The sequence below is a fragment of the Molothrus aeneus genome, chromosome 1 (genome assembly GCF_037042795.1).
Source record: "Molothrus aeneus isolate 106 chromosome 1, BPBGC_Maene_1.0, whole genome shotgun sequence".
Classification (NCBI taxonomy): Eukaryota; Metazoa; Chordata; class Aves; order Passeriformes; family Icteridae; genus Molothrus; species Molothrus aeneus.
In genome coordinates, this window is record NC_089646.1 from 3,406,970 (window position 1) to 3,428,726 (window position 21,757).

Sequence of the window (21,757 nt, forward strand, 5' to 3'; positions counted from 1 at the left end):
GATAAAAACCCCAATATTTCCCTTTCAAAAATCTAAAATAAAGTTAATTTAAATTATGAAACCCTAAACCTACAGAAATTTTGTTGTTTCTTCATTCTTGTGTGGCAACATTGAATTTTGCCTACGGTTCTGTAGAAACCAGCCATAACAAGAGCAGACCTAAAAGGTTTTTCTTCCTCTGCACTTCCAGGTTGCTTGTAAGGCTGCAGTGGCCTTCTTTCAGTTCAGTATTTTAGCCAATTTCTTCTGGCTTCTCATCGAAGGGATCTACCTGCAAACCCTGCTGCTGCTGACTTTTGTTTCCAACAAGAAGTTTGTGTGGTGGTTCATATTTACTGGCTGGGGTTAGTACTGCCTTCCTCTTTGTGCCCTTCAGTGTTTCTGGTTGCTTGCAGAACTGGATAAAATCTGTGTTTTGAGGTGAAATGAGCCTGTCAAAGGTGACACTTTACAGAGGGAAGTGGCCCGTTCATCCAGTGCTGTTACATCAAAGTAACATCATTTTATTCCCTTTTATATCTCAGTTATTTGCACCATGGTGGTGAATAATCCAGGCCTCAGGAGGATGAGTGATATGGCTGGATAATATCCTAGAAATGTCTTGAATTCCTCCACTGACTGAAGGAATTTGGGTGACTAAATTGCCTTTTGTTTTTAGCAAGCAGAATTTGACAGATTAATCTTAAATCATGTGAGTCCAGGCCGAGGAATCAAACAGCTCTGGTTTTATTTTCAGAGATCTCCTGACTTTAAGGAATCTTTTGAGGTGATACAGCAATTGAAGTTATCTCTGATACTCAGAATAGGAATGTGAAATAAATAGGATTTATTTCACTGCTCAGAATTGTTGATTGTGACTCTCAGATATTCCCATGTCTCACCTTGGCTGGTCTAAAATGCAGGCACCCAAACTGAGTAGTTACAATGACATTTTTTGACTTAGAAGTGAAATCCAAATTATCCTGAATAAATATTAATTTATCCTTCACCTTTAGAGTTTTAGACTTTATTTAATGTAATTAATTTTTTTGGGAGCTATTCCAAATAGGGTTGTCTGAAAGTAGACTCTCAGCCCTTGATTAATCATGGCCAACTTGAGATAAGAAAGCAAACAACTCAATTAATAATGTGGTAATCCTCATCTCCTTCTGCAATCAGTGGAAGGTGAGAGATACCTCAGGGATAACGCTCATCTTAGGTGATGTGGAGGGAAATATTTATTTTCCTTAATTAAAAAGCCAGCTTGAATTTAACAAGGTCCCAGCTCAAAGGAGTTGAGCAAAGGGCAAAAATCTGGAAGGACAAATTCTGAGCCCTTCCCACACATCTCAAATGATACTTAGAAATAAATTCGCTATATTTCTGTAGGTGCACCTGTTTCACACTAGAGTCCCTTTTGTGGCAGTTTTGAAAGTCACTTAGTCTTTGAAAATTCAATTCCACAGGAGGAGGGAAAAAGCAATTTCTGCTTTATAGGCCTTAAAAACCCCCAGTCAAAAATGTAGGACAGAAGGATAAGCAGTGATAAAGCAAGGCTAGAAATCACTGGATTCAGTTAAATTTTCATGGAATTCTTATCAACTGATTGCTCTGGGGTGATTAGAGTCTTTAGGACAAAATTATGAACTCTTCCAGTTGCTGTACAAAGGGTGTTTGTTGGCCACAATCCACAAGAAAAAAGAGCCCCAGCTAAATAAATGCTTACTCCAGCTTCGTAAGTGCTTGCAATTCCTATCCCAGCCTTCAAGTAATTCTTTACATTCATTTCTGAAAACATGGTTTCACCACATCCCCTGTTCTCCTTTGTTATGATCTCATTCTCCTGCCCTTTTATTCCTTTCTTTTTTTTTTTCCTTTCTCTGAACTGCAAATTAAATTCTTTCATGAAGTTATTGAAAATTGTCTGACCCACAAACTGACCTTTAATCCAACCTGCTGCACTGTGAACCTATTGGAAAAAGAATTCCAAGGGACAGGATTTTCAAACCAATTCTTGTGTTGCTGTTGGTTTGCACAGGAGCTCCCACTGCCGTGATGTTTGCTTGGGTCCTCACACGAATCCATCAACAGAACACTGGGTGAGTCAGAGCTGGGATAAGGAACACAAAAGATCCTATTTTTTACAGTCTTCTGGTTTTTTTGAAGGGGAAAAAAGGTGTGCACCGAAAAAGGTAAGGGGAAAAAACTTTCAGGATTCAAAGCTGTACCTTTAATTTTTACAGCTTGTACATAAGTGAAAAAATACCATAGGTCTTGTGATTTTTATGTCCATACGTGGGGTAAGAAAACCTGGAAATATCATATTAACTATTGAAATTTCATTTAAGTTCACTAATCCCAGTCCTTGAAATAATTGTATTTCAAGAAAATTGCTGTTTCCGTATAAATTCAACCATAACTAACCCTAATCTCTTCAAATGAGAACTTCCCAAACAATCAACATTGTCTTCAGTAATTTCTTCTTTTGTTTCTATTCAATTATTTTATTTTTATCTGTGTCTTTTAATATGAGCCCCAGATAGAAATATTGTTTGCTGTAAGCTATCCATGTCCATATGTGGTGTAAGAAAACCTGAGAATATCATATTAACTATTGAAATTTCATCTAAGTTCCCTAATTCCAGTCCTTGAAATAATTGTATTACAAGAAAATTGCTGTTTCTGTATAAATTCAACCATAAATAACTAACCCAAATCTCCTCAAATGAGAACTTCCCAAACAATCAACATTGTCTTCAGTAGTTTCTTCTTTTGTTTTCATTCAATTATTTTATTTTTATCTGTATCTTTTAACATGACCCCCAGATAGAAATATTGTTTGCTGTAACTATCCTGAAGGCCTTTCAGATCATTTCACATCAGCTGAAAAAGATTCTCTTTTATACCCACCTGGTCAAAACTCAGGAGAGTTGAATAAGAAGTTGATTGAGAGTGGTAAGAAGAGCAGGAAAGAAGCTTAAAAATACAAATGTGGTTTTCTTTCACTTTGCTTTGGTTCTTCAATCTGTGATTCTTGCTGATTGAGTTTTCTTTAGATTGGACCACAGGGAAACCAGGGACAATTAGACAGTGATACAAACTTGGTGTCCACCAATTCCCTTTCCTGTGGCAGAAGTGCTTTTGTGGGGAGGAAGCTCCCATGGGACAGATGAAAAACCTGATTCCGTTTTTCTTTCAGATGTTGGGATGATGATGAAAATGGAGTGGTGTTATGGATCATCAAAGGCCCCATCCTGCTGACTGTATTGGTAAGGTTTCTCATTTTCCCTCGAGTTTCTGCATATAGATAATTTTATCTAGTGTGCTTTTAAAATGAGTTCTTATGATTGTAAACTAAGACAAAAAAAAATCCCCCTTATCCACGAATTTATACCACCTGAATTTAGGGAGGGAGCAATCTGGTTTTTAGGCCTATATCTGGTATAATCCCTGTCATAAACAATGATGAGAACAGGGGGGAACTTTTTTAGATAATTTAAAAATTTAAATTTAAAATCTAAATTTAAAGTTCTGAGCAGAAGTACAAGGCATTAATATCAGACATAAAATGATATTAAGATGTGTTGGTCTACAATAATTCAACGTAACTTTCACCATATTTTGTGTACAACTATATTTTGGTGGGAAATATAATAATTATTTGTAAAGCTATTGATCTGAGCTGAGAAGGGATGAGCACTTGTTTATAGCAGCGCAACAACTGAAAGTGGGGATTTTTAGTTAGTTGTAACAACTGAAGGCATGTCCTGGACTGTAGTAAATTTACAGATTTTATCTTGTCTTTGCAGATTAACTTTATTATATTCGTTAATGTGATCAGGATTCTTGTCCATAAACTGAAATCCCAGGAGGGAGGAGGGAGCCATTCAAGCCACTTTGTGTAAGTATTTCTGTGTCTCTAAGGACTGACCTGTTCTAACTGCTGCAAAAATTTTATCTGAGTAGGAGAACAGAATGTTCTACTCCTCTTCCAATAGAAAGAGAAGAAATGACAATGTGAACTTTCTTTTTCAGCCCAAATATCACATGTCGTTTTTATTTCAGAGCAAAAAGGATGGGGTGCATGTGTCAGGGATAAAGAGAAAAGTAAAACAATAAAGTAGGAAACTTCAAAACTTGAAAGTGTAAACACCAAATGTCAGGTGATTAATCCATGTCACTCCCAGTCCTTTCCACGCAAATGGCCACATAGAGAAAGATGCAGTAACAGGATAAATTCCTTGCAGAAACAGGATAAAATAAATAGAGAAAATAAATAGAGAAAAAATAAAAAATATATAAATAAATAAAGATGTAGTAACAGGACTAAGCCTGGTCCTGGCTGTTTACAAACCCCTCACAACCATTGGGGATCCCATCAGTGCAGTCACAAGACCTTTCCACAACTTCTCCAAATTTCTTCATCCAAATGAATGCAGCTGCCTCCATTTGGAGCTGTTCTCTGAATTTTAAAATATTCCTGCATGCAATTGCTGTCCCTCATTCCCTGTTTCTAACAGTGCATTGTTCTTTAATTCTTGCTTTTCCAGGAGACTTGCAAAGTCCACGTTACTGTTGATCCCCCTCTTTGGGGTGCACTACATTGTGTTTGCATTTTTCCCTGAGAGCACTGGGCTGGAGGCTCGGCTTTACATCGAGCTGGGCCTGGGCTCATTTCAGGTAAGATGGACAAAAATTGAACAGCCCTGAGATGTTTGGGCTGTACCACCCTGTGGTGGTGGTTGAGGGTCCCCAGGATGAAGGAAGGGATGAGGATCTTGACTCCATGTTTCAGAAGGCTGATTTATTATTTTATGATATATACTATATTAAAAGATTAAAATGATATCTATTCAAATGATATACTAAAACTATACTAAAGAAAGGGAGAGGAGACATCAGAAAGCTAGAAAGAAATGAATAATAAAACCCCATGACTGACCAGAGTCCTGACACAGCTGGACTGGGATTGGTTATTAAGTAAAAACAATTCACATGCTGGGTAAACAATTCTCCAAATCACATTCCAGAGGAGCAAAACATGGAGAAGCTGAGGTTTCTTATCTTGCCAGGAGAAGAAATCCTGGCACAAGGATTTTTCATAAATGTGTCAGTGACACCACCTCACTTCAGGCTGGTTCTTAGAGCAGGATTTATTAATGCATCCAAATTCAACGCGCACATCCCATCTCACTCCTTCAGGAGCTCTTCTGTTGTTTGCTCCCTTATTATTTGAAATCTCTGGGTCAGACTTTGTATGAATAATCACAAAATAAATAAAATATCTATGTTTCTTGAATAACAATGACAGAACACCGTGAAGACCAGGCTGTGGATTAAGGTGAACTGATTGAAAATGATTTTACATGAAATAATGATAAGAGGGGTGGTGAATAAGAGGACATAACCACCTGCTCTGCCCTTACCCTTCAGGGGCAGTGAACCACCTTAATATCTCATTGATTTTGCTGTTCCACTACTCAGAACGTGGATTTGAGAGGGTCAGGGCCTGTGTGTGTTACATTTTGTACTGAACAGCTGATTTATTTTCCCATCCCCTTTCCCCTGCACCCCACCACAGCTTGTCCACATTGACATGTGTTGCAAATGATCCCTCTCCCATGCTTGCCTTATCTGAGGGAGAATTTGTTTGTAGGGTACAGTGAAGAGCAAGTTTATCTTTTTTGTCTCTGGACAAGAAATAAATAATATTTATTGTATATACATAAATTATATTTATTGTATATAATATATAAATAATATTTATTATAACAAATAATATTTATTATAATAAGTAATAAACATAAAATGTCACCAGTCCACTGAGAAATTTAATTCTGTTATGAAAACTCAGTAAATAGCGTCACACTGCCTGAACTCCAATAGAAAACTGGGAAATATGCATTCTTTGTTGTCTTGCACACACTGTGAATGAAACTCGATGTCTGTTATTGATTCCAGATTTTAAATCCATGTTTTTTCTCTCCCTACCCTCCCTGTCCTAGGGTTTTGTTGTTGCTCTCCTATATTGCTTCTCAAATGCAGAGGTGAGTAACTAAAGTACATGAGATTATCAAAACCTTTAAAACTCACAGTTCCCTCTCGTTTTTTAATTTCTTTTCCTATTTTCAGAACAGATCTGTCTTTGATCTGCTCCTGAAGCCATGACATCCCCACATCTTTTTTTGTCCCTTGGTAGCTTTGTTGACTTTATTTGTATTCATACAGTTCTGGCAGGAGGACACAAAATGAACTTTGAAGCAATGACCCTTTAAAAATGGTTGTTGAGTTTCCTGTCAGGGCACTTTTCTCCTGATTTATGTTTGATAGCTATCATGATGATAACTCAATGGAAACCTTGTAGAGCTCCTCACTTTCTCTAGGTTTATTTTCTCCTGGTGACTTGCTTACTTTCCCCCTTCCCTTTCCTTTCCTCTTTTCTCTTTCCTTTCCCCTTCTCCCTTTACTTTTCCCCCTTTCCCTTTCGTTTTCCCCCTTTCCCTTTCGTTTTCCCCCTTTCCCTTTCGTTTTCCCCCTTTCCCTTTCGTTTTCCCCCTTTCCCTTTCGTTTTCCCCCTTTCCCTTTTCCTTTCCTATTTCTCTTTTCCCCTTTCCCCTTTCCAGGTCTGCTCATGTAATCAAGACTTTTGTTCAAATACTTTCTTTCCTGTTTTTATAGCAATGGTAGAATTTGGCTAAACTCCCTGCAGTAGAATGTAGTGAGCACATCATTTAAAAACCTCACTAAATTTGCTGGCGTTTCCCCCCAGAAGAGCAGGACAAATCAAAACTGATGAGAAAATGTAAAACTGCATTTCATCCTGAGAAAAGTGAATAAATAAGTTGAGAATGACACACTAATGGTGCCTCAGTCTCTGCAGTGGCTTAAACTTGGACAATTCTCATACAATATGGAATTATTAATGTTGGAAAAGCCCTCCAAGATTGTCAAGTCCCATCTGTGCCCCATGCCCACCTTGTCCCCAGCCCAGAGCACTCAGTGCCACCTCCAGGTGACACCTCCAGGCATGGGCACTCCAAAGCTCCCTGGGCAGCCCCTGCCAAGGCCTGAGCCCCCTTTCCATGGGGAAATTCCTGCTGGTGTCCAACTGATCCTGCCCTGGAACAACTTGAGGCTGTTCCCTCTCCTCCTGTCCCTGTTCCCTGGGAGAAGAGGCCAACTCTCACCTACCACCTCATCTCAGGGAGTTGTGGAGACCAAGAAGGTCCCCCCTGAGCCTCCTTTTCTCCAGGCTGCGCCCCTCAGCTGCTCCTCACAGGATTTACCCTCCAATCCCTCCATCCCTTCCCTGGAGACACCACTGCACCTCACAGGAATGGCTAAAAGGAGGTGCAAGGTGCAAGTAACCCTACCTGTGAGTAACTACCTATGGGTAATTCCTAACCTATGTTTGTTACTTAGGAAAACAATTCATAATGGCCATTCTGAGAGAGTGCCTTCAGGACTTAGCTGTGAATACAGAAAGCTCTACTTCCAACCTGTCTTCTGCATCACAGACTCCTTGCCAGCAGCCCTTTAATTGCTTCAACAGCCTTTTAATAGCTTGCATATTGTACCCCACAACACAGAAATGCAGTAGGTGTTAAAATCAGGACAGGCAGAGCCTGATCTCTGGCCCCAGAATGAAGCTGGGTTGGCTTTTTTCCACATTCCTTAGGGATATCTGCTCCTGGAGCAGCTTGGCCACTCATTACCACTTGGCAGTGCATCTGCTGTGGTTCCTTGCAATCATAAAAACTAATTATTATTTTCTGTGTGTGTGTGTGTGTGTGTGTTTCTTCAGTTTTGAGTGTCTGTGACAATGTGAGAGGCTGTGCTGCTGCCAGGGGAGGTGTTATGAGTATGGATGAAACTGAGGAGTGCTGGAGGGCCTTGAGTTTGCTGGGATAGAGCTGGAACACTGGATTGGTGGAGGAAATGATGCAGCTGGAATTGTATTCTTTCACCACTTACTAGCTATGAACTCACAATGTTCATACATTCTCAGTAGCTGCACACAACATGCCAGAGCTCATCAGCATTTCATGAATGTTCAATAATTATCCAGTAAATACCTCCCTCTTCAAGTTTGTGTTTTCTTATTTTTGAAAATGTTTACGAATTCTTCAGTGTATTCCTATTGCTGTCGCAGCCTTCAGTCTCCTTTTCTACTTCAATAGGACCAGCATTTGATCCTGAAACCAGACCATTCATATTGCTTTACTTCTGGCCAGCCTTTTTCCTCAAACAAAACAAAATTGGTTCCAAAAAGCCTTTCACCATGAACACAAGCCACTCTCAGCATTTTCTATTCTGACATCCACTTTGAAACCTTATAACCTGAAAATAACTCATATCAAAAAAACAGGGTAGAAATTATCATTTTCAGAAGACACACTGTGGGATTGCACCCAAACAAAACTTTCAAATTACATTTCTGAAGTAGATGACTTTTGATGACCTCTTGTTTATTTGATTGTTGGAAGATCCTGAGGGCCATCCATGAAGTTGTACCCAGGGGTTGTCTGTGTGCTTAACAGGGAAAATTAAGGCAGAATAGGGGCCACCAAAATTATAATTATTGCCAGCAACCTGCCCTGATGGCCAAATGTACTTCTGCATGCCATCCTCTGATTTTTTGAAATTAAATCTGTTTCTTTTCAAAAGGAATAAGGACAGAGATCAAATTCTTCTAAAAATGCATTAATGCTTAATCCTGGTTTATCTGGGCTAAGTACTCAAGCAGACTTTTGGCCGTATTTTACCTCCAGTGTTCATCAAGTCCTAATTTTCTCTTTGTTTGTAACTTCCTGCAGGTTCAAACTGAGCTGAAGAAGCAGCTGTGCAAGTGGCAGTACCAGGAGTACCTGACCTTCAGCCACAAGCACGGGGCTCTGTCCAGGGAAACCAGCCCTGTCAACTACGTCACTCAGCTCTCCCTGCTGGACAGGATCAGCCCCAAGAGGAGAACCTCAGTGCTCCAGGATGGTGTCACCACGGTCTGAGGGGCTCCAGCAGGACCAGCTGCTGGCGCTCTGCAATGTTCCACCCATGAGGTGGCCAACTGGATCCTCTGTGGCTTCCCATAGTGGCAGGAGCTCTCGCCCCCTAACAATGAAGGGATGGGGCTATTTTTGGGCTAAAAATGATTTATTGCTCAGATAAACACCAGCCTCAGAGGCTGTGAGATTTTAGAGGAGCAAGCAGTCGGCCATAGCTCAGAGTAGTCATAATTTCTTTGTTACAAGACAATGTAGAACTTTCTAACCCAATGGACAGTTGTTACAAGGTTTATTTTGCTTTTCTTACCTATCACCTATTTCTCCTGGACTGCAGATACTTTTATCCAATGGCTTCTGTCACACTTACACAGATCAGCTTCTATTATAACTTCTAAACTCTTAGTTTATCCTATACAACATTACCCCTGCATTATAAACCCTTCACCATCTTATCAATACAGTTTTTTACTTAAGGCATATTCTTACTTACAACTATAGAAACATAAGTTTATGATTTTTCTGCTTAACGTCTGTGTACTTTATTTTTACATAAACACAGCCATCCATTCACTCTCTGAGTCCCAGTATCAATTCAGCTTTAAAAACCCCCATATTCCAGTCCCTCAGTTTGCCCTGCTCTTGGTTAATTATTTAGGTCAGCAAATATTTGTCTCCTGAAAATCTCTTTGCTGATTTTAGGTGCTTCATCTCTAGTCCTATTAGAGAAGAGGTGAATTTTCCAGGCTTCTAGAAATGATTCTAATAAGTTGTTTATTAATTAGGCATTTAACCCATCTGTCACAATACCATATGTTTGTTGTAATGAGTAATTTTGTCTATTCTGACCTTCTTATCAACTTTTACTTGTAACCTCTGTTCCTGTGTTTTGTTGCTGGGCATAGTAATGAGAATTTGTATCCAAAATGTATGATGTACATCTATAAAATGCAAGTGGTAATTACAGCTGTTGTGAGCTTGTACATTTACTTCATGTCAGTTTGTACATTCCATTTGAGTTTGTACATTTAATTTTGTGTCAGTTTGAATATCTCATTTGAGGCTTTATAAAATAAATGGTTAATAATCCTGGGCAGTGCTAAAATTTATTGCAGAAATATTTGATTTGGGCTGTGAAAAGAGCCCTGATCCCTTTTTGGTGACACACCTGAGTTCGTGTGGGTGTGTTAATGAGTCGGGAATGCTTCAGGGAGGGATATTTTGCTTTTTGGAAAGCCTGGGAAAGCAGAAGAACTGTCCCAAGCCGTGTTTAGCTGTGCTGTGTGTTCCGTGTGGAGCCACTGCCACCTCCTGGAGCTGGATGTGTGCAGCCACAGAGCCAGGCAGGGCTCCCATACCTCTCATGAGTGAGCTTTAAACCACTCCCGAAGGGCAGCTGCGAGAGACAATTCAATTACATCAGCTGCTTTCTCCTCCTCTAATCCCCTGGTGTCTTTGGCAGAGTTTAACTCTCCAGGAATTATTTTTAAATCCCTTTATGAACTACATGACACCCTTAAAAGATCAAAACCTACTTTTTCCAGCTGTTTTTTATGGTGTTGCAGCAATGACAGTTTGTTAAGGTATCTGAAATTTCTGAGAGTAGATGTCTAACTCTGATAATGTCAGCATGATTGTTTAAGAAATTTTGATTTATTGGGCTCTAAATTGAAAGAAATCCTTCCAGCAGGCAGCTTTATCTATTTTGCACATTGAGAGCTTCCTCAAGGCTGCCTAACACACCCAGAGCAAGAATTATTTGAGCATCTGAGGAGGATTTGTTCAATTGCAGAAAATACAACTGAATTCAAGGTAGTTGCTCCTTGATTAAATGAAGCTTTCCTCATTGAAATCAGGTGTGTGGGATTTGGAGCAAATGTGCTTTTGTGTGGTATTTTGTCTTTGAAATAGTGAATAATTACACAGGTCTTGTAGAGTGGCTGAAATACTTTTGGAGGTGCCTTTTCTTTCTCTGTCTAAAAAAACCCCAAACACTTAGGCTACATAAAAAATTTAGAAATTAGAGGTTTTTCCAGATTACCTGTTCTACATTTGCTTTTTAATTTGATTTCTGTGATTAGGGAGACACTGACTGGTGCAGCCATTCTGCACATGGTGGGAAGGGGAGACACATCCTGTGCCCCATTATACAGCCCTCAAAAAAAAAAATGAAGTGCTGAGGCTGCCTCAGGTCATGGAGGAGATCCATGTGAAGGCCATTTACAGTGATTTGAAATGTAGCAAAAGTGAAAATACGTAGATGTGCCCTGTCCTTCCCAAATCCCCACCTGCCCGTGGCTCCCTTTGCTCCCAGGTCCTGCCTCAGTGTTGCTTTGGGGTGGTGATCTCCAGCCCTGCTGCTCCATGACACATCTCTGACCTCAATTTCACTAAAGGTGTGTCCATTTTCCCATCACAGCTCCAAATACCTGCACTTTGGCCCAACAATGAGTTAAATGATGCCTCCTGTGTGGGGGATCCATGAGGGACAGGCAAAGGCTGATGGTAACTGATGGAGGAAGATGGGGAAAATACCAGAAATAGTTCATCTTCTGTGGAATCTTCTTGTCGGGTCCGGCTGTCTGTCTCTGCCCCGACACAGGTAGGGTGGTTCTTGGGTGGCACGCGTTTCAAAGGACGAGTCTGGACTCTTCAGTTTTTCGGTCTTCTGATTGTTTATTGTTTCTTATCTACAAAATTTTCTGTCTGCCCAACAGAGGTCTGATCTGCAAGGCAGCCAAGGGCACTCTGACCACCCACGGGGCGGTCATGTCTTTTTTTACTAAAATCTACGTACATGATATTTACCTTTATTTTCCAATACTTTTCACCCATGTTGGCAAGTGCACCCTCACCATAAACCAATCCCCAAGTGCCAACATCACCACAGGAGATGGAGGACAAGAAGAAGAAAGAAGAAGGATGAGACATGCCCTGATCCCTCCATCTTGTCTCCATAACCCCCCTGTACCAAAAACCTTAAAGTTTATATTTCACCCTCTAAATGTGCTCCTTTTACACCCTTTACTCTAAAGTGATTCTCATGTCCTCAAACTGCTGTCACTTCTGTGGATGGATCAAAATCAAGCCACCAAACACTCTTGGCAACATTCCAGGATTTCCGAGATCCCCAAGGGTTCTCCTGGCATCTCTGGACATCGGGAACGATGTGCTGAGATCCCACATCTTCTGTTTCTGGAGTTTCAATGGAATTCACAGAATCACAGAATCACTGGGTTGGAAGGGACCTTCAAGATCATCAAGTCCAACCCAGCCCCAACAGCTCAACCAAACCCTGGCACCCAGTGCCACATCCAGGCTTTGTTAAACACACCCAGGGATGGGGACTCCACCACCTCCCCGGGCAGCCATTCCAGAACTTTATCACTCTTTCTGTGAAAAATTTTTCCCTGCTATCCAACCTGTATTTCCCCTGGTGCAGCTTGAGGCTGTGTGCTCTGGTTCTGCTTTAAAAATTTTTACTTGCTGCTTTAAACATTACCCTGATGATCAAACTCTTCAGGTTTGATTTGGCCATGAAAGAAAGGAAGCCTTGAAGCACTTCAGGTGTTACAGAGATCTATTTCCACTTTGGGCCACTGGCAACGTCTTTGTTTGAGGACAACAGAATTTCTGCTCCTGTTTACACCCTGTAGGAATAATATTTAGTCCCCTGTGGATCAAACCCAGAGGCACAGGGGTTTTTAGAGAGTGTGTTACATTTGGTTTGGTGATATTGGCCCACAGTCCTGTCTGATACTGATGCAGGGAGATAAGCGCCAGTGGTTTATGGAGAAGGAACTGCATGGCAAAGATCTCATCCCTGGTTGGGCCAGGACTGACTTTGCCAGAAGATTCCAGGGTCTCCTTCTTCCCATGAAGAAGCCAGTGAACCCTTTTAGCCCAAAGAGCTTCTGCTGCAGGAAAAGAAAACACTACCCTGTAAGTTCACAGACAAAAAGTTCTCTTTGGTGCAATTTTATATCAGAACAGACTTTTACAAAATGATAATACATTTATTGTGTCATCTACAGCAGTATACATGTTAAAAACAATTTCTCAAAACACAAAAAAGGTTAGAAAGCAGCAGTTGATATCTGTGTTTCCACCTCATAACAAAGCTGAATAACCCCAGATCCCATTACCAATTAAACCAATTTTGACCAAAAAAGGTCAGTATTAGACCCAACAGGCCAGGAACTTTGTACCTTGACACAGTCAAAAGCCAAAATACAGCTTTCCATCCAATAACTTGGTTCTTCTCTGAGCTATAGCAGGTTGCATTGCCACTAAATTGACAAGTAGAAGGGAAAGAGAATGAACACACCAAATATTTGTTTTTTTACAGGTTATACTGATACACAAAGGCCTCTTGAGACTTCTCTGCAAGCACAAAGTCCATTGGGAAAGGCATATGCAGAAGCCTAAGTAATTTCAGACACTGAAGAGTGTCAGATCACACAGTGTCATATCACACAGTAATTCTTCACATGGATGAATTCCCCAAAAGAAAGCCAATGGGAAATTGCAGTTTGAATCATAAGAAGGTGAAAGACCATGAGGTTCAAAACATTGTCCAAGCTCTGCTGGTGTGTTTTCATACACAAAGTACAATGTGTATTTAGCTGAACTTAGCTCTTTAGTACAGATATACACAGAGCATCATCAACATCAGAGCATCCTCAGCTGCTGCTGCATCCTCCATATCCTCCTACCTGGCTCTTAAATGCAATTCTGAACTGGTTGCATGTGCCTGACTGCTAAAATCAGAGGGTAAAATCCTTTCTGGTTTATTTTCTTTTACTGCATGTGCACTGTTATTATGGTTTGTTCCTGGACACAGAAGTGCTGGTTGTGTGGACACAATCTGACAGGGAGAACAAAGCATCCTGAAAACTCTCCATGAGAGCTCTGACTCTTTACCAGGCATCCACCTCCCCCAAATCTGGTTGGTAATACCCAACAGGAGCCAGCTCAAAGCTTTTCAAGACCATCATTTCTCAGCATGCATGAGACAGAACAATAGTGATTGGGCAAAGTTGCCAGGGAAAATTCATTTCTATCTAGGCCTCCCCAGGGTCAGCATCTGTCTCTAATCTGGTCAGGGAGATGTCCTGGAGGAGAGAAAGAGCCACTTGCAAAGTGTGAATCATCTCACCCTGGAGCAGACATCAAAAATGTTTGATGCTTGTCCTCTGAAATTGCTCATTTCTCTCTTGAGACCAAAAAGGCAAAGTGCAGAAACCAGAATAAAGGAAGAAATCTTCCCTTTTGTTGTATAAATGATGTGGGTGTGTCCTCAGCCTTCTGCTCTTCTGGTTTAGCTCTGAGCCAAATACCTCATGCCAGTAGTGCCAGGTGTTGAAAGGCACACATCTAATACAGCCCTTGATATTCAACTCCTAGGGAAGAAAACTACTTCAGAACAGATATTTGGTTGTATTTTTGCATTATGTACATTTTCACAGCTGCAGAAAAGGAGTCCAAGGAACATTGCCTCCACTGAGATGATCAAGTCTGAGTTTGGGCTGAATCCCACTCTGTGAGTTTATCTATTTCCTAGATGTCCACAGATATGACTTAGGAGCTACAGCAGACACTGATCCTGTCAGGCAGGATCCCATGTGGTGTCCACAATCCTGTTCTCACCAAGACTTTGGACCTTCCATGCTATGACAGCTCTGCTGAGGTCACAGAAGAACAATATTCATAATATGAGCACACCTTGCTCTGGAAGCCTTGCCCCATGAGAAAGATCTCAGAACAAAAGAGAAGGTCTGCTATTGTGGAATCACATCATCTTATGGGGAAAATCTTAATTTATTGAATTTTCTAGATTTTTGATTGTGGAATCACATCATCTTATGGGGAAAATCTTAATTTATTGAATTTTCTAGATTTTTGATTGTGGAATCACATCATCTTATGGGGAAAATCTTAATTTATTGAATTTTCTAGGTTTTTGATCAGTGGGAGCCTTGGCATAAATGCAGAAAGGACTAAAGCTCTTCAATAGCCTTAAAGAATCTATTGCTATACAAAGAATGAACTTAATTTCCTTAATAATCATCCATGAACACTTCAGAAACCATCTTTGGGCTCTGGAGCCTCCACAGGCCACAAACTGAAAACTTCTGACATGGGCAATTGTTTCTGAAACACTCTTAAAACCCAAGTACAAATGCCAAGGCAAATAAAGCCAATTAAAATAATGGGGTTTGCATTTCTTTTGTTGCTACTGTTTGTTCAATTCACTGTGAACAATTTTTTTTTTTCTGCTATAACTCTGAAATTTTGATAACTAATTTCTGTCAGGGCAGAAAAAATAGTGTAAAGTTGGATATTTGTAAGGTTCACAGGCCACATTTAGTAGAGATTTAGTAGTAGTGCCAGACAAAAGCACTGAAACCTCCCAAACTGACACCATTGGTGTATTTTAACATATTTTAATGATTTCCTGCAGTATTTTGACTGAATGTGTGTCCCATCTATTTGATTGGAAAAGCTTCCCTTGCAAGATTTAACTGAAAACCAAAAAACAAAATATTGGAGCTATTTCCCTTTTAGGTTTGGCTGAACAAAAATTGCTCAAACCCCAAATCTCATTTATACACTTTCAAGAACTGAAAATCTTTCTCTTAATTTTTATTGTTCCTTTTTTATTTCCTTTCCCTCCCAGGATGCTTGGCCAGCTGCTTGCAGGTAATTTTCCTGCTATTTTCAAAGAATCCATGTCTGTCTGTATTTCATTCTTTGCACTGGTTTTGCTGCCCAAATTTGGATTAGAGCTGAGAGAAATGCAGCTTAATAGCCTGACTATTTTTAGCCTTATCTTGCAGCTGTATGATCAAATACAAACTGTAGATTTCATCTGAAATAAAGCTGTTTATATCTCAGGAAAAGAGAAGGAAACTGGAGGCAAGATCAGTATGACAAGGGAGCCAAGTGAGCCAGGAGTTATTTCAACTCCAGGTTCAGATAAAGGTTTTTAGCTGCCAAAAATGTTTTACAGTAACTTTCCAATGGGAAGAGGTGAAAAAAAAAAGATGCTGAATTTTTAAAGGAGGGGTGATCAGTTTAGGAATGGGAGTAAAATATTATGAAAATAATGCCAATTAAAAAGCTTCCTTCATATTGAGTGAATATGTTTTGTCCTTGGTCATTTTTGCTTTGCCTATTTTTAGTTACTGGTTTCTTTTGTCCTTGGGGCTTTAGAAAAAAACCCTGAATTTTTGAGCTGACCAGAGGTCCCTTCATATGCAAGCACTGGATCTACACTGCTGTTCAGAAGTAGAATTTAATCCACCTTGACATGAAAATATTATGAAAAGCCACAATTTTTATAATAAATTGGCGAGGCAAATTATGGCAACTGATCCTTCTGTCACTGCTGAGGAGTCTCACAGTCAGGTTTTTAGCATGAGTCCAAGAAACTCTCTCTTGTGTCCCATTCTGGTCCTCAAAATGAAAGAAAGATGTGGCCAGACTGGAGAAGGCCACAGGGAGGACCATGAAAATAATCAGAGGGCTGGACAATGGGGGCAGTGAAGAAAAACTGGGAATTTTTCCCTGGAGAAAAGAAGCCTCCGTGGCCACCTCACCAAACTATTCCAGTACTAAAAGAGCGGTCAGAAAGAGGATGAAGGTTCTCTTTTCCACAAGGATCCACATGGAGAAGGCAAGGGTGACAAGCTGCACCAGGAGAGGGATCATCTTGATATAAGAAAGAAATTTTTTTTGGGTGAGAGCAGCCATTCATGGGAAGAACCTCCCCAGAGGTGAGGGGTGGTCCCTATCGGGGAGGTTTTCAAGAGGTGACTGGACAGGGTGTGGGATAAACTCATCCTGGCTCCCTTTCTCAGGAAAGGTTGGACCACATTTGTCATTCAAGGTCACCTCCAGCCTTGGTTGTTGGTTCTATGAACTTCATTCCCTTCTGGAAGGTATTCCACACTTGCTATTGATGATGGAGAGGGTTCAGGGAGAGGCATCTTTGCAAAGGGAAACTCAAATTATCAGTTCATGGTCACTCCTGGTTGTTATTTAGCCTTGTCATTGCACTGTCCTTAAGGTGCAATGAGAGACAGATGCTGAAAGGGAGCAGCCAAACACCCAATAAAGTGTCTGGATTTAATTTCCAAACTGCATTTTCCTCTGGACTCACCTACCTTCATCCCTTCTCCCACCACCCCACTTTAACACCTGGTTTTCTAATGCAAACATTTAAATAATGCAGAGGAACTTGAGTGGTTTTCCTCTATGATTCAAAACTTCCCAGAACTAAGCATTTAAGGTTCTTTCCCTGGGCTCTGAGTTCCAGAAACACTAAAAGTGACAGTAAAAGGAGGTGACATCACCATGCAGCAATGAAACAGGCTCATCCTTTACAATCTAGGTTGTAGTTTTCATTTTTGGGATGTGAATTGTCCTGCAGTACCAGCACTCCACACTGACAAGTCAATAATCAAAACAGTGGTTAGATACAGTAAATAGTCACAAAACCTGCAGCACAAAAATTTTTCTGTACATTTATAAAAGCAAAATAAGAAAATTAGACAGGAAATACATTATGGACATGGTAGAAAAAATGGCTCAAGGAGCACTGCACACTTTTTTTTTTTTGTTTTGTTTTAATCTTGTACTGTTTTTAATAACACAGCCTTTCTAGCTCCAAAATATATTTCACAGTGAAAAATCAAACAAAGCACTGTTACACTCAGTTGATATTTACACACACAGAGAAGCAAACTGCCTGTTGGATTCTTCCCTCCTGAAACAAAATGGAAAAACAGCCACTGTGGGGTGGCCACGCCTGGCCAGCACCTGCAGCTTACATTCAACAGAGAGATTTGTGGAGAGCTCATTTGTGCCAATGGCATCAGAGTCTGGATCCCACAACTGTGTCCACCTCAGGTGTGACCTGTCCCTTCCAGGGACACTGGGAAAGTTCCAGTGACTCAGGAAAAGCCAAATCTGCCAGTGCATCAACACTTCTATTCAGAGAAATAAAATCATAATAGAAGGTTTTGTTTTCCTTTTTTTTTTTTTTTGTATAATAGATTTTATATTTAATATGTTGAAGATCCCATTTCTTCTGGTAAATTCAGTGCTGGTGAACAGATTCAGTTTTTCTACTGAACAAGAAACACAATGTCTGCAACAATAGAAATTTCCCCTCCACTGCCCTTCAAACTCCTGAGCATTGGCTCAAGGAATTAAGGAGCAAATCCAACTTTTCACAACTTTTCCATCCCTGGACTCTCTATCTGGGACCACCAAAAATTAATGGTAATAACAATGTGCTGAGGCCAAATCCCAATTCCAGGTGAAGCAGTTTATTCTAACAACAACAGCATTTTTCTGTACTGATTTAATTTAGCTGAGGACCTGGTCTCCAGTGTGCAGGGTCAGAGGGTGGTTTTGGTGATGTGGACATTTGCCCACAAGGCACTGGACTGAGATCCACCAACTCAAACTGCAGAGCACTCTAGGATGGCCAGGAAAACAACAAAACCCAGAAGTAAGCTCAGAAAAATTTCAACAACGGCAAAAAAAAAAAATAAAATAAGGAAAAGATCCAAACACCTTCTTGCTCTGGGCTGAAACAAGAAAAAGTCTCCAGCTAGAGGCAGTTATTTGACATCTTTTTTTCCACAATTCTAAGTTATTAATGATTGAAAACTGGCTAATAGCCATTCATGCAAAAAAAAAGCTTTTTTTTTTAAATAATACATTTACAGTGTTGGCAATATAATCCTTGTGAAAGCCCATCCTACACAAAATTGTCAAATATGCATTTACCTGATAAATCTGCCTTTCCCTAACTCTGTCTGGACAACAAAGTACCTGATTTCTGGAGAAACATTCTAAAATAGCTTTAAGAAGCATCTGAAGAAAGACAAAGGGCCAATCCATCAGTTAAAAACACTTTGACTTTTACAGAGAGCTGGGAAGAGGGAAACAAATTCTGCTGTCAGAGCAGCAAATCAGTGCTGTAGACTTGGGGAAAAAAAGGTGTTTGGATCATATAAATCCCATTTGTGAACCTGGAGTGCAATGGAAGTGGTTTCAGCTGTTTTGCTGGTCCTCTGTGCCACGGCAGATTTCACATGACAGGGCTGTCCCCATCTCTTAAGAGCATGATCCTGTACCAATATGACCTCAAACATTTCTGTCTGTTTTGAATTAAATTTACATTCATTTAGATGGCTCCAGCCAAGAGCAGAATATTCCCATAAAGGAGTATATAAGTGTTAAGTATTATTATAATTAATCTTTCTTACACAACTTTGAGACCTTTCTTTTTTTCTCCTTTTAAAAATAAGTAAACTAGGATTATCTTTAAAAATCTCTGCTTAAAATGACATCAAAACTCTTTTTTCTTTTGTACTTAAACTAACATAAACCAGAGAAATTAAAAGCTCACACTCAGCTGACACTAATATTCCAAGTATTTCACTTTTTTTTCTGTTTTTTAGTTTATGATCATGTCAACTAACACTGAAGAACAAGCCTGAATTTTGAATTTCCTGGTTACTATTAGTTTCAGTTCAAAACTTCACATTTAAAATGCCATTTTCATCTTTGTTTGTAATATATGCATACACATACACGCACATATATATATATTTGATATATATATATATATTTCTCAGTTCATAAATTCATAAATCCAAGATGAAGGGAGCGCTAGGACGGCCCTCCAGGCCTTTTTTTTTGCGCTGTATAAAGACTCTTAAGAATTGACATCATTGACATCGGGTTGAAGTAGATTTGTAGCAGTCGTGGCTTTAACTACAAGGCAAAGGTTGAAAGAACATTCGAGTTCCTCTCCAAGAAAAGCAGTAAGACCATTGGTGGTGAAACAAACAGAATATCCCAAGAGAAAGAGAGAACTGCCAGGTGTGGGAAGTCATCCAAAGTCTTTATCCTTTCCTTCCATGCCATCCTAGTGTTCAGTTTAGTTGGTTTTTTTTCCTCACCAAATGCAGGTGATTATTTTTTTTTTTTACCTTCCAGGGTGATCCCACCAGGTCCTTCTCGTGCCTCTTTGCTCTGGCAGGGAGGAGTCAACACTCAGAAGTCAACCAGGTGGCAAAGGCACGGCACTCTGTGTGACAGCACTGCCCCCCAAGCCACCTGTGCCACGTGCGGCCACTGGAGCAGAGGGTTCAAGGTCATCTGGAGGGAAAGGCCACCCTGGAACTGCCTCTTGCTCTTAAGGTGGGAGGGGAGGGACAGTTATTGGTGATATAAAGAGTCCAAATGATCAATCTATCAATCAATGCCAAAAATAGACCTATATCTCAACTGCATGGCCCTTTTAGAAAATTCACAGCTTGGCTAGAACAGAAAGCATTGCTGGGAGTGTCCCTGGGTATGGAAAGCACAGCAGATCCCACTGCTCTTGCCTGAAGTTCCTACACGGATGTGCAGTTTAGTGTTGGCACAGCTGTTCCTCTGAATCCATTGGGGATGTCTGAATCCAGCCATGGACTCAGTTTTCCGGAGATCCTCCTGAATCAAGCTGGACTGATCAACCCAAGCACATTAGCTCCATCCTAAGACTCCAAAGAGAAACACTGCGGAAATTCACGTGCCAAAAGACAGGGACAGGCTAAGACATGTTGGACTAGGGAAAAACAAAAAAATAGGCAAATCCAACCCAAAATGGAAACCAGGTGGAAAAATGACTCCATTCACAGAGTAGGGTCAGTTTGGCAGCCAAGGATCACAACTGCACAGCAATCACTTGTTACTTTGGACGGACACGGATTACTCGCAGATGCTCTGAAATGGGAATAGTTCAGTGGGTAGGTTTGGCCTCTTGGTTGTCTTTTAAACATTCTCCATTAATGGCCTTGAGTACAGCTGGGTATTTACAGTGACTGTTAAAAAGAGATATTTACACATTTCCTTTGTTTTTTCACCTCTGGGGAGGAGAGGAAAAAGGAAAGGAAAGGAAAATGGAAAAAGGAAAATGGAAAAAGGGGAGAGGAGAGGAGAGGAGAGGAGAGGAGAGGAGAGGAGAGGAGAGGAGAGGAGAGGAGAGGAGAGGAGAGGAGAGGAGAGGAGAGGAGAGGAAAATGGAAAAAGGAAAACAGAAAAAGGAAAGGAAAAGGAGAGGAGAAAGAAAGGAATGGAAAATGGAAAAAAAGGAAAGGGAAAGGAAAGGAAAGGGAAAGGAAAGGAAAGGGAAAGGAAAGGGAAAGGAAAGGAAAGGAAAGGAAAGGAAAGGAAAGGAAAGGAAAGGAAAGGAAAGGAAAGGAAAGGAAAGGAAAGGAAAGGAAAGGAAAGGAAAGGAAAGGAAAGGAAAGGAAAGGAAAGGAAAGGAAAGGAAAGGAAAGGAAAGGAAAGGAAAGGAAAGGAAAAGGAGAAAAGGGAAAGGAAGCGAGACCTGCACCACCACCAAAACTATTATTTCCTTTTTTTTCTTTTTCAAGGGATGGTTTTTGGTTTGCTCGTTGGTTGCTTTGCTCTCCTCAGCTGCTCATGTCGCCAGGTTCTCTGCATTTATGCTGGACATCCGAATCTGAGAGCTGCTCTTGCTCAGAATGGAGAGTTGTGTCCCCCCGTTCACTCCGCTGCTCGCTAGAGAAGGATGGCGATGTTTGAAATCCACAGCAAAATACCGGTTGACTTTCCAGCTCCTCCATTTTCTCTTTATTTCTGATTGCACCTTTAGGGAGAAACTTCAAAAGGTCATTTTTTATGTACTTAGCCGCTCGAGGACATGCTGACAAATTATCAAGATTAGAAAAAAACCCACAATTCGACAG

At 40.4% G+C, this 21,757-nt stretch overlaps 2 protein-coding genes across 12 annotated transcripts in view; one reads left to right on the top strand and one right to left on the bottom strand.

The window, feature by feature from the left end:
- The window catches only part of LOC136559821 (vasoactive intestinal polypeptide receptor-like), a 29,341-nt gene extending 19,271 nt beyond the window's left edge, over positions 1 to 10,070 (top strand). For all 3 annotated transcript variants that reach the window (XM_066555262.1, XM_066555352.1, XM_066555442.1), the window contains exons 7-13: positions 191 to 344; positions 2,018 to 2,078; positions 3,179 to 3,248; positions 3,789 to 3,880; positions 4,530 to 4,659; positions 5,985 to 6,026; positions 8,796 to 10,070. In XM_066555262.1, the coding sequence (XP_066411359.1) occupies positions 191 to 344; positions 2,018 to 2,078; positions 3,179 to 3,248; positions 3,789 to 3,880; positions 4,530 to 4,659; positions 5,985 to 6,026; positions 8,796 to 8,984 (738 nt within the window). In that variant the 3' untranslated portion in view covers positions 8,985 to 10,070. The remainder of the gene's footprint in view (positions 1 to 190; positions 345 to 2,017; positions 2,079 to 3,178; positions 3,249 to 3,788; positions 3,881 to 4,529; positions 4,660 to 5,984; positions 6,027 to 8,795) is intronic.
- Positions 10,071 to 12,925: 2,855 nt separating this feature from the next.
- ADCYAP1R1 (ADCYAP receptor type I) overlaps positions 12,926 to 21,757 on the bottom strand; it is a 154,397-nt gene continuing 145,565 nt past the window's right edge. For 5 of the 9 annotated variants that reach the window (XM_066550597.1, XM_066550569.1, XM_066550562.1 and 2 more), the window contains one exon: positions 12,926 to 21,670. In XM_066550597.1, coding sequence (XP_066406694.1) covers positions 21,461 to 21,670 — 210 coding nt within the window. In that variant the 3' untranslated portion in view covers positions 12,926 to 21,460. The remainder of the gene's footprint in view (positions 21,671 to 21,757) is intronic. The other 4 variants (XM_066550616.1, XM_066550587.1, XM_066550578.1 and 1 more) reach the window with 1 other exon arrangement.